Source organism: Chrysochloris asiatica, unplaced genomic scaffold (genome assembly GCF_000296735.1).
Source record: "Chrysochloris asiatica unplaced genomic scaffold, ChrAsi1.0 scaffold00026, whole genome shotgun sequence".
Lineage (NCBI taxonomy): Eukaryota > Metazoa > Chordata > Mammalia > Afrosoricida > Chrysochloridae > Chrysochloris > Chrysochloris asiatica.
The window spans coordinates 24,130,919-24,144,118 of record NW_006408544.1 but is presented as its reverse complement, the minus strand read 5'-3'; the positions used below and the strand labels follow the sequence as shown (position 1 = coordinate 24,144,118).

Here is a 13,200-nt window from a genome sequence, read left to right as displayed (position 1 = left end):
GTGGTGAGGTTGGCCCAGGATCAGACATTGTTTCGTTCTGCTGTGCATGGGGCTGCTATGAGTTGGTTCTGACTCGATGGCACCTGACGACAACAACAACAACAACGTTCACTATATTTGTGCAAAACATTCACTTCCTTACTTTTGGTCATTTTTTCCCCCATCTGAAAATTTCATTCCTGCCTATGTGCCTTAAAAGAACGCCCTTTCTCTTGTTCTCACGTTCTGCTCCAGATTCCACCAAGAACCCAGAACACTCTATGTCTCATATCTACTAATTACTTTAGCTCTGTACAAACACTTTCAAATGTATTACTATGCTTAACTCTCATGTCCACTCTGATGTAATGGGAAGAACAGTAACTCTCTCCTTCCTCCATCTTGTTTTCTTTTTAAAACTAGAAACACTTAGATGGCTTTTTTTATAAACGTTCTCATTCCTCTCTCTGTCTCCAGTGTCTCTTTTTTGTCAATATTTCCAGGTCTTTCTGAAATGCAAATCTGATCAGGTTTCTCCTGAACCTGTCTCTCTCTAATTCTGAGATAAAGCCCACAGGATCTGCCTGTCTTTCAAGACCCTGCATAACTCATTCTATCCAATCTTTTCAGTCTTCCCTCTGCTCTCCCATCCGTTCATGATGAGACACCAACACTTCTCCAAGTACACATGCCTTTGCTTGTGTTTTATGCCAGCTATTCCTTTATCCTGTCAATCACCTGCTTACATTTTTAAATGTCATTTAATAATATATGCTTTTTGAAGTCTTCCCAACTCTCTGTCTCCTTGCTAGCAGAACTGACCTCACTTTCCTCTCTGTTTCCATCTCAATCAGCAATCCTACTGTAAATAATACTCACCTTATTGCATTTAATTAATTGTTTGCTTGTAGTGTCCCTTGAATAGCATGTAAGCCACCATATCCATTGCATTCTCTCTATCTTCAGAGCTCTCAGCATGTTGTCTCCCTGTGTTTGGTAAACACTGGTGGGAGGGGTATGGAGAGAAATAAGCAGGGACACAAGAGTGGGGTTACAAAAATGAAAGGGCAGACAATGGGGAGGAGAGGAAGAAGATCCTTTCGTGGTCAATAGCCCAGGGTTCTGGACTTGACTCCTGCCTTGGAAAATTATTAGCTGTGGGAGCAGAGACTGAGTATCTAACTTCTATAAACCCTCTCTCGACTCCTGGTGTGGAGCTGTAGGATCAGAACTGGACGGCAAACCACAAGGTTGGCAGTTCAAACCCACCAGTTCAAGCTGCTCCTTAGAAATCTTACACAGGGGCACTATGAATCGGAACCAATTTGATGGCACTTAACAACAACGACAAGCCTGCTACTGAGGAACCCTGTTAGTATAGTGAATTATGTGTTGAGCTGCTAACTTCAAGGCCAGCAGTTCAAAGCCACCAGCTTGCTCTATAGGTGAAAGAATAGGCATTCTGATTTACATCTTCAGAAACCCTCTACAGGGTTGTCATGAGTTGAAACCGGCTCCATGGCATGCAGCAGCAATGGCAAACCCTTTATCAGGATCCCTGGGGACACAGTGGGCTAAGTATTGGGCAGTTAATTGCAAGGTCAATGGTTGAAACCCACCAGTTGTTCTGTAGAAGAAAGATGAGGCTGTGTGCTCCCATAAGATTTAGTCTTGGAAACCCTAAGGGGCAGTTCTACTCTGTCCTCTAGTGTCACTGTGAGTCACAATGGACTCGATGGCAGTGAGTTTTGTCATTTAGACAAATGCTCTCCTTCTCATGGGGAAGGTTAATTGAGAGAGAATTTGTAAGGAGCCTGCTCTGTCGTCAGTGCTTACTCCATCCTGACTGCCTCGTGGGACCCCGGGCTTTGTGCCAGGCACACATTGGCCATTCAGAGGCAACAGAAGAGCATAGTTAATGGGAAATGTAGAGTCCAGTGGGAAAAGACAGCGTTACAGAAATAGTAAGTGATTGCTGAACATGAGGAAGAAATGAATGAAGATCAGCATCCAGGAGCCAGGAACTGAATGGTCAAGTCAAAACCCTGCAGTACCCTTCCTGTTCATGTGTTTAGATGGTAGCCAATGAAAAGACACGTGGAAAACTCCAGATGACAGAAGTCCCCAGAGGGAGGAAGAGCATGCTGGCCAGGAAGCAGAACTCTGTGATGAGCATCGCCCACACAAAGGCCTGCCCTGAGGATCTGAAGCTGGCCAGACACTCACAAGGCCATGGTAAGTTACATACCCCCCTTGTGTTAGTCAGCGTTACCTAATTATTTTAAAGTTGAGCATGACCAGATTTGACTTATTTTATAAACATCATCATGTATCAAGTAACAAACCCGAGTATAGAGGCAGTAGTGGACTCCTGGTGTGGTGCTGTAGGGTCAGCACTGGAATGCAAACCACAAGATCGGTGGTTCAAACCCACCAACTGTTCCTCAGATACCCTATACAGGGTTGCTATGGGTCAGAACCGACTCAAAGGTACTTAATGACAAACTATAGTAATGGGAAGAACACTGAATTTAGAAATAAGAACTGAGTGAAAATTCAGGCTCTATTACTTAGTAGCTCTGCAGTGTGTAAATTCATGTAGCCCTATTTCTCCAGTTATCAAAGGGAATCATCATTTGGACCTCACAAGAGTTTAATGAGAACCAAATCTGACAGTATGCATATGTCACACAATAGGTATTCAGCAAAAGTGCATTTGTTTTTATATTTGTCACCTCCTGTCTTTTGTTGGCGTTTCTGTTAAGTGCCATCCAGTTGGTTCTGACCCATAATAACCCTGTATAGGGTTTCTGAGGAGCAGCTGGTGAACCTCCAACCTTACGGATCAAACCACTTTGCAGTCCAGCGCATTAACCCACAGCGCCACACCAAGGCACAGTGGAATTGACCCACTGATGATATACTATGTGTTATGGATTGAATGTGTCCCTCCAGAATGTGTGCTGTAAATCCTAACCCCTCTATTTGTAGATGTAATTCCATTGGGAATTGTTGTTGCTGTTAGGTACCATCAAGTTGGTACAGACTCATAGTGACCCTATCTATGCACAACAGAACGAAACACTGCAATCCTGGGCCAACCTCACAATTATTGCCACACTTGAGCCCATTGATGCTGCCACTTTGCCAATCCATCTCGCTGGGGGTCTTCCTCTTTTTCCCTGATCCTCCACCTTACCAAACATGATATCCTTCTCCAGTGATTGGTCCCTCCTGACAATATGTCCGAAGTATGAGACATGAAGTTTGGCCATCCTGGCCTCCAGGGAGCACTCTGGCTGCACTTCTTCCAACACAGATCTATTGGTTCTTTTGGCAGCCCGTGACACTTTCAATATTCTCCTCCAACACCGTAACTCAAATGCATCAATTCTTCTACTGTCTTCCTTATTTACTGTCCAGCTTTCTCATGAATATGAGGCTATTGAAAATACCATGGCTTGGGTCAGGTGTACCTTAATCCTCAAGCTGACATCTTTGTTCTTTAACACTTTAAAAAGGTCTTGTGCAGAAGATCTGCCTAATGCGATATGTCATTTGATTTCTTAACTGCTGCTTCCATGAGTGTTGATAATTGATCCGAGAAGAATGAAGTCCTTGACAACTTCAGTCTTTTCTCCGTTGATAAGAATGTTGTTTATTGATCCAGTGTTAAGGATTTTTGTTTTCTTTACAGTCCATACCAAATGCTATGGTCCTTGTTCTTCATCAGTAAATATTTTAAATCCTCTTCACTTTCAGCAAACAAGGTTGTGTCATCTGCATATTGCAGGTTGTTAATGAGTCTTCCCCCAATCCTGATACCACGTTTTTCTTCATAGAACCCAGCTTCTTGGATTATTTGCTCAGTATACAGGTTGAATAAGTATGGTGAAAGAATACAATCCTGTCACACACCTTTCTTAATTTGAAATCATTGAGTTCACCTAGCTGAATGCAGGGATACAAACAACAACACAAGGACTCCATCTCACTTTGTCTACTCCTGACTGTGTTTGGCACACTGTAATTACCCACCAAAAGTTTGTTGATTCAAAGAATGAAAGAATTACTGTAATCAAACTTCAGTTTCCAAAAGTAACTGAATCTGAATGACTCACCTGACTTATACAAACACAGAGGAAAATAAAACTTTAAGCATTTATAAACATATGAAAAGAAAGAATCCATATTTATTCCAGTTTGCTCTACCTATTCCTGCCTTCATTACTAGTAATAGGTATGTGTACATTTCTGAGAGCAGTTGATGAGAAGTTTATCAAGAAGAACTTACTGTTTCCCTTACAGGTGGGTATGTAGAGGCTTTGCAGGTGACTAGAGAAACCCCTGATGAAAGTCCCAGCACACAGATGTATGATGACGTCGAGTGCCCTGAAAGAGAGAGGTACGTGCATCCCAGTCCGTTGATAAGCTGTGATGAGACTTTAAGTACAATACAACAGGTTGACAGTCCTCATGTCTTTCCTCCCCACAGAACAAAGTCATTCTCTTCTAACTCATTTGCTTCAGATAGTGGTAAGTATAGAGACATTCTCCTTCTCCAATTCTAGCAGCAATTGTCAAGCACCCCCGTGACTGATTAGTGATAAGCGGTCTTTTATTTTTACATATTTTTAATGATACCAACTGAATGGGGAGCTGGTAAGCTAAGAGAAATGATCAAAACAAAAACAGCCTCACTGTGAAATTGCTTACTTCTTGAGCTCTCCACAATCCAGGTCTGATTATGGGCATGGTTTTGCTATCTCACTTTCATGGTGACCCAGTGCTTTTGCCATTGACCTTACTATGACCTAGAAGTAGGGGTAGATTACCCAATAATAAAGAATAAAGGTAAACATGAGCTGAAGTGTGAAAACATGTGAAACTATTCACAACAGATTAGGAAGTAAGCACAAATAAGCCTGTGCTTACCTTGCTTGCTAAGTACTCCATCCCCACCAGAGATGGCTTCCCATTCTTTCCCCAGCATCCAGGACCATGTGTGATGCATAGTAACCTCTGATCATTGTTGTTTATTTTATTAAGTGCTGTCAAGTCAGTTCCAACTCAAAAGTGACCCTGTACAGGGTTTCTGAGAAGCAGTTGGTGGATTTGAACCACTAACCTTGCAGTTAGCAGTCCAGTGCTTATCCTACAGCACCACACCAGGACTTTGATTATTATATGCTAAATATGGAAAGAAAGGAAGGAATCTTCTGATAAGCCAACTTCCTGCTTGTAAAAACATGTGCTTATAGTTCAATAAAAACTAGTTAATAAATAAAAGGACAAAGTGCCTAGCAAATGGTAGGTATTCAAGAATTTTTTTAAAAAAATATGAATCTCAACTCTTGCCATTATATAATGAATGATTTTTTCTTGTTTCAAAAGAAAATAGTGATGACATATATGAAGATGTCTATAAAACAAAGAGCAGCTTTCCAAAGACAGAGTGAGTCTCTCTATTTCTTACCATTTTAGGTTAATGCTATTTCTTGTTAGTCTAGAAAACCAGAGTTTAAGAAATGCCCTGTCCCAAACCTCCCCTCCCAATCTCCCCTCCATCTTCTAGAATGGATTTGAATGGAGCTTGCTAATGAGCTGCTATAATTCTACATTATGGTCAGTGGTATGCTTGTAATTTTATACAACCATAAACAATAAATTTTCAGTCACATTACCTTACCTTTTGAGAACATTTTCATTGTCCAGATATTGTTATGTTAAGAGACAAATGAAAAAAGAGAAGAAGAAAAAATAATACCTGTGACACTTGCTTCTCCAGGAACCAGTCAATGTTTATGACTTAACTGTGTGTTTGCAAGTTAATAAAGCTGCCTCTGATATGTAGACTGAATTAAATATCTGGTTAATTCAGTGTTACCAAAAATAATGTGTGCTCAAACATTTATTCAACATGTTTAGTTATTAAGGGCACACTATGAAAAGAAAGGCAGCAATAATCAAAAATGAATAGTTTGAGGGATGAGAGGGAAAGAGAACTATGAACGAGGCAGGCTCCTGGGTTGCTGGATGATACAGATGTATCAGGCCCTTCTCCTAAACAGCCCGAGAATCTTATAGAAGAATTTGAATCATCACCTGAGCTGTCAGTGTATCACGATTATATTATCATGCAATAAATTAAAACTTAGTGATGTGAACTTCCGAAGACACAAATTCCTGTATTTGTAATACAGTTTGTGACCTATAGTGCCCTGAGGTATCTTCTCTTCTGAAAGAAAGCTCTTGTTCCATAAACTCTGCAAAACAGAGACCATTTGGGGAAGATGCAAGTCTGTACTGAAATAGAATTACTCCCTTCATTGCCGATAGCACTTGCTACATCTTATCAGATTCCAAACAAAGACAAGAAGAACAAAAGTTGATACAGCATTTCCTTGCACTTCCGTGAGGGCATGTGTTTTAGAAATGACAATGAAGTCTCTGTTCATTTTGAATACAGTAGCTTTCCATCTCTAGGCCTCTCTCCAACACCCTGCTTTTTATGTCCTCTGATTCCTCTTAGTTTAGATGGAAGTGAGACACTTAAAAGACTACGGCAATTCTTCAAGAAAGAAAAGGATAAATTTAAAATGAAGAAAGTCAAGTCTAAAGAAAATATAAGGTAAATAGTCCCTTTATATCTCTTTTAACAGTGCCACCCTGGTAGTTTCACACCTGATATTCTCCAACCTGTTCTCACTGATTCCAACTCATGATGACGCCATGTGTATCAATGTAGAACTACACACCTTAGGATTTTCAGTGACTGGTTTTTCAGAAGTCAATGGCCAGGACTTTCTTCCAAGGCATTTTAGGTGGACTTGAATATCTGCTCTTTTATTTAGCAGCTGATCACATTGACCATATGCACCAGCCAGGGACTCCATTCTCAGGGAATATCAGAAACTAGATCAAAGGCCCAAATGTCACCTGCTTCCTTGATGCTATTTTTTTTTTTAATATATATCACACACACAGATATTAATGAAAAAGTGACATGTCCTTTTTAAAAGCCTGATGAGAATCGTTGCAAAACAAGGTATGTGGAAAGTATTCATTAAGCAAATACAGAAAGGACATTTTCCTAGTTATCTTTAGCATATATGCCTATAGATAATACTCAGAGAGTCTACCATCTTTTTGTTATCCCTAAGCATTCTGTTATTACAGTAATTGCATTTTTTTATGCTCTCTTAGCCCTACAAACCCCAGTGGCTTCATCTGGCTACCCTTCTATATTCAAATTTGTCTCTTTTGAGAGTAGCAATGTACCAGGATGGGATATGTAATTTATAGTTGAATGGTTCACATATCTCAATGTCTTATACCTTGGAAGGAACCTCCAAGATCACCTAGGCTAAGTACTAGTCTTGTTGTTGTTGTTAGGTGCTTGTCAAGTTGGTACCGACTCATAGCAACGCTGTGCACAATAGAACAAAACACTGCCCGATCCTGGGCCAACCTCACAGTCATTGCTACGTTTGAGCCCATTGCTACTGCCACTGTGCTAATCCGCCTCATCGGGGTCTTCCATTTTTACTCTGACCCTCCACTTTACCAAAAATGATATCCTTCTCCAGTAAGTGTCCCCTTCTGCCAATATGTCCAAAGTATAAAAGACAAAGTCTGGCCATCCTGGCTTCTAAGGAGCACTCTGGCTGTACTCCTTCCAACACAAATCTATTTTTTCTTTTGGCAGTCCATGGTACTTTCAATATTCTCCTTCAACACCATAACTCAAATGCATAAATTCTACAAGTCTTGTTGTTGTTGTTGTTAAGTACCGTAGAGTCAGTTCTGACTCATAGTGACCCTGTACAGAGTTTCCAAGGCTGTAAATCTTCATGGGAGCAGAACAGCTGGTAGTTTTGAACTGCCGACCTTGAGATTAGCAGCCTGATTTGTAACTACTACGCTACCAGAGCTCCTCTACAAGTCTTGGGAGGTTATAAATTCACCTGCAGTGGAAAGAAATGTGAGACCTGGATTCCAGAGTCTAGTCTCAGTTCTGCCATTTATTTAACGTGCAACCATTGGCAAATCACTTCGTTTTTGGTATCCACCAGGCCCCAGTTCTCCCTTGTATACAATGGAAGGGAAACTGGGTAATCTCTGGAGGAATTTTTATTTCAAATATATTTAGTCAAAGATATAGAGCTTATTTTATAAATCAGGACATGGAGTTCAGTGAATAGTAAAATAATCTGCCCAAGGTCATTCAATATACTGAGGTGCTATACAAGGGAACTTTAAAGAATTTGTGGAAAATGGAATTTAAAGATAATGGGATTTTTCTATGAAGTTTGTCAGACCCCTTCAAGTTCTTTCTTGAAGGTCTTTCTAGTTATAAAAGTTCAAAATATGTACTTGTAAGTACAACTGCCTATTGAGTCTAGCTGTACCAAGACACCCACTAAAATACAGGATTTATCAATGGGAAGAAGAGGGAGGTAAGCTCTATAGAGACCTACAAACAAAGGCAGATCCCAGCCTTAGCAGGTCAGATGCTTTCTGAAGAGATTTGGGGGGATCCAGGTGAGGATGCTGACCTTTCAAACATGTAAATCTTGTTTCCTTTTAAACACTCGACCATAAGGTTGGTTTAAACCGCAAGGTTGGTGGTTCAAACTCACCAGCCACTCCTCAGCAATCCTATGCAGGGTCACTATGAATTGGAACCGACTTGATGGTACTTAACAACAACAACTTGCACCTTTTAGAATAAATATCACACATCCTTTCATGACAACTAAATACCTTTACGACTGCCCCCTTTCTGCTTCTCCAATGTCCACTGCCTACCCTCTAAATTCCTGAGGAAGCCGTGATGTCTCACACCTTGCTTTGATGATGGCATTTCCTTAGACTGGACCACACTTCCACTACCACCCCAGCCTTTCTTGATTATCAGAGTTCTGGGAGTCCTGGTGTGGCACTGTAGGATAAAACTGGATCAAAAAGTCAGGTTGAGTCACAAGGTCAGCAGTTCAAACTCACCAACCACGCCTCAGAAACCCTGTATAGGGTCGTTATGAGTCAGAAACAACTTGTCAGCACTTAAGAACAGTCTTCCCTCAAAACTTGATCAAAGAGTTTTTGGAAAGCTTTCCCTGAACTACTCTACTCAACTCTGGATTGTCTGTCTCTCCTCTGTGTTCTGAGAACCCTGATAATACTGATGCTACTGAGAAACTCTTTTTGCTTAAAGTCAGAAAACCTCAGAGTAAGACAGGAAATCCCCATTACCTACTACAACCCACTACAGAAGCTTCTCTGCAAATTTCCTAACAAGCAAAATCAATGTGCTTGCATACCACTAATGAAGAGAAATACACTACCTACATTAATAGGAAGCTCTCTTAAAATTCCTTAAAGTTTACCAAAATTCTACCTCTTTACTTTAATTTTTCAATTAACAGCATGCAGATAGGTCAATACAACACCAAGTTTCTTTTTTGTTTTTCTTTTTTGTCTTTTAAAGACCAAGGACTTCTCTCTGGTATACCAACCTTAGTGTTTTACCGTATCTTCAGAAGGAGGCTGAAACTGTGAAAATATAACACTTAAGAAGAATAAGACGTCTCTGTCTCTCTCACACACATACACACACACACACTACTGCCTACTGGGATACCCAGCCAACCTACTGCCAGAAGTTGATTACAACTCATAGGAACCTTATAGACAAAGTAGATCGGTACCTTAGGGTTTCTGAAGCTGTGCATCTTTACAGGAGTACACAGCCTCATCTTTCACCTACAGAGCAAATGGTGGTCTTGAACATCCAGCCTCATGGTTAGCAGCCCAATGTGTATCCCACAGCACCACCAGGGCTCCTTGCCTATTGGGATGTTGTCGTTAAGTGTTGTCAAGTTGCTTCTGACTCGCCACCCAGATAGGATTTCCAAAGAGCGGCTGGTGTGCCGGAACTGCCAACCTTGTGGTTCGCAGTCCAGTGCTGATCCTATAGCACTACACCTGTTGTTGTTGTTAAGTGCTGTCAACTTGATTCCAATCCATAGCCACCCTGTATAGGGTTTCTGAGGAACGGCTGGTGAGTTTGAACTGCCAACCTTGCAGTTCAACCTGACCCTTCTGGTTGAGTGTTCATCCTACAGCCCCACACCAGGACTCCACACTTGTCACATTAAATGGCATGAGTCAGGCAATAAAAACAAAAACAGTTGCTACTAAGTTGATTCCAACTCATGGGGCCCCATCTACTGCAGAGAAGCAGAGTAGAACTGTGTTTTCAAGGCAGCACATCATCGATTCTTCTGGGCACATTTGGATAGGTTCAACCCACTAACCTTTTGGTTAGTAGTTGAGTGCTGAACTGTGCCTTGCTGCCAATCTTAGCTAAGTTTACATGGGAATTAGATATTAAAATCCTTCTCTCATTATCTGTGTGGGTTTAGTGATCTCCTTGCTCTTCTTTCATTGGTCAAGCATATTCTAGCCTAAGTGTCTGTGAATTTGCTAGGCCCTCTCCTGGGAGTCCTGGTGTGGCACTGTGGTTAATGCGCCAGACTGCAAAGCTGTTTGAACTGCAAGGTTGGTTGTTTAAGCTCACTAGCTCCTCCGTAGAAACCCTATACAGGGTCGCTATGGGTTGGAAACAACTTGACGGCACTTAACAACAACAACAACTTCTAAGAAACACTCTTACCTCAAATATCCTTGTGACTCACTCCCTCGCTGTCTTCAGGGGTCTGTTCAAAAGTCGTAAGTGAAGACTTTCTGGACCACCCTCTGTAACATGGCAAACCAATTCCCACTGTAAACCCTCCCTGTTCCCCTTACTCTGCTCAGTTTTTAATCTGTTACCCTGATGATCATCTGTTTCTTTAGATGACATTCCATTCATTTCTGTACCATCATAGCTTTTACAGCAGATAGCAAATGTCTTTCCATTTGATTTCTGTCTATCTGACCCCACTAGAATGTAACTCCCTGATGGTAGTTATGGTGACTGCTTTGTCCATTGCTGTGTCTCCAGCACCGAGGACAGTGCCTGCCGTATAGCTGTTGTTGTATTGTTTAAGTGCTGTCAAGTTGGTTCCAACTCATAGTGACCTTGTATAGGGTTTTTGAGGCTTTACATCTTCACGGGATCTTTCTCCCATGGAGCACCTGTTGGGTTCAAACTACAGACCTTGTGGTCCACAGTCCAGTGCTTATCGTAGACACTCAATAAAGATTTGATCTAGAGGAAGGAAATATGATAGATCTTTTTGTGGCTTCAACTTTTAAATTTAAAGAGAAACTATCAGCGCACTAACCCAGCTTAAAAATGGAATAAGGGATTGGTGTTAAGAAAGGCTGACTTGGTCAAGGGGCCTTGAGTAGAAATCCAAATAAATGCTAACTAGGAGTCCTGGTGTGGTGCTGTGGGTTAATGCACCAGACTGCAAAGCTTTTTGAACTGCAAGGTCGGCAGTTCAAGCTCACTGACTGCTCCTAGGAAACCCTATACAGAGTCACTGTGGGTCGAAACTGACTTGACAGTACTTCACAACAATAGGTTTTGATGGCAGTACTGCTTTGCATTTGTTCGAGCTAATCTTTAAACTAACCCACAAAGGGAGAAACTAGCATCTCCATTTTACAGATGAAAAAACAAGGCTTCAAACATGTGTGGCTTGCTCAGGATCACACGGAACTGAGAGTAAAATTCAGCTGTAACTCCAATGACCGTGGTCTTTCTTCAACCCCATCCTGCATAACTCATTCTCCTCTTATAAAGAGTAATAGCAGGCATCATTGAACATCACATTTGTCCCAGGCACATTCATGTGCTATGCTTGCAGTCCTAACAGTAACCCTGAAAGGTCAGTGTTGGTATGAAAAAACTGAGACTTCAAGGTTAACTCATTTTCCTCATATTCCTATATTATGTTCTTATCATTGAGTGTTGTGTTCTTTCATTTCTGGTCGCCCTCACTGAGCCCCAAGCTACTGTAAGGCAAAAACAATGTGTGATCATTTTACTTACCCAGCACAGGGGCCTAGCCCAGAGTAATGCTCCAAAATAGAAGGAATGAACTTGACTAAATGTTTAAATATGTGGGGTCTTTCCTGCTGTATCACTCTTCCTTTCATGTGATCTCCTTTCTGAGAGACATCAAACCATTTACCTAGGCTAAATATGTTCTCCCACTGAGCAATTTTACTATTGTCTCTTTCCACCTGTTCTGCAATTCTCATCCTAAGTCATCCCTTTTGCTTAGACATCATAAACAGGGTACAGTGCCTCCAGAGGGTGCCTCTCAATGAATCTATAGGTTTGTTCTCTCTCATCAATACATATCTCACACTGGATGTACCAGGTTCAATTGGCACTTTGGAGGGCAGAATTAAGATTGTGTGGTTAGAGAAGGACTGGGCCGTTAAGCAGCTTGAGGTTGTCAAGTTAGGAAAAAGGAAGTATGGGCAGTCGGAGGCATGAAAAAAACATCAAAGGACAGTGAGAGAAGAGCGATCAGAACAAAGCTGCAGGAGAGGTTTGTTTCCTGTCTTTCCCTGGAAGCACCTGTCTGTACTCAGACAGCTAGTCATCAATATGTCATTTGAGATGTGTCAACTAATCTGTCTGAAATGGCTTTTATCCCCTAATCTTTTCATGTCTTTTGTTAATCAACAGTGAACTTCCCATCTCGGTGCCAGATTTAGGTAAGTGACATTTGCTTATTGCTGGCACAGAACTACTTAACATTGGTATATTCAGGAGCATGTATTTTCATCTTCCCTGCTTGCTCACACTTGACGAAAAGAAAATTGATACATCTAAACAAGGACAGATTGTTTCACAGTTGTATTTCTCATGTTAGGAAATATGAGTAGCAATTACTGAATACCTCAATAAAGTAGCAATTACTGAATATCTCTATAAATCCTGTGTTAGATACATTCCTGTTAAGAATTCAGAGAAATAGATACTGTCATCCCTTTTTAGGGAGATATTTGAGTTACAACAAACTACACTTAACAATCCTGTTTTTTGTTTCACATCTTATATACCATATGCAGGGTCGCTATGAGTCAGAACCAACTCAACAGTACTTAATAATAACAATGTACTATATACAATGTTAAAATATAGCTGTAGATTTGTGTATAATATTTCCAATACCTAAAAACAATAAAAATAGGACTTATAAAGATTTTTTTTTGCTGTTGTTAAGTACTATTGAGTCAATTCCAACTTATAGT

General features: G+C 40.9%; 1 protein-coding gene across 1 annotated transcript in view; it reads left to right on the top strand.

Moving 5' to 3' along the window:
- LOC102841677 (chromosome unknown open reading frame, human C1orf168) overlaps nucleotides 1-13,200 on the top strand; it is a 98,056-nt gene that overhangs the window by 60,726 nt on the left and 24,130 nt on the right. Inside the window, 6 exon segments of the mRNA XM_006839876.1 lie at nucleotides 2,055-2,214; nucleotides 4,288-4,384; nucleotides 4,475-4,515; nucleotides 5,374-5,434; nucleotides 6,512-6,610; nucleotides 12,632-12,660. Coding sequence (XP_006839939.1) covers nucleotides 2,055-2,214; nucleotides 4,288-4,384; nucleotides 4,475-4,515; nucleotides 5,374-5,434; nucleotides 6,512-6,610; nucleotides 12,632-12,660 — 487 coding nt within the window.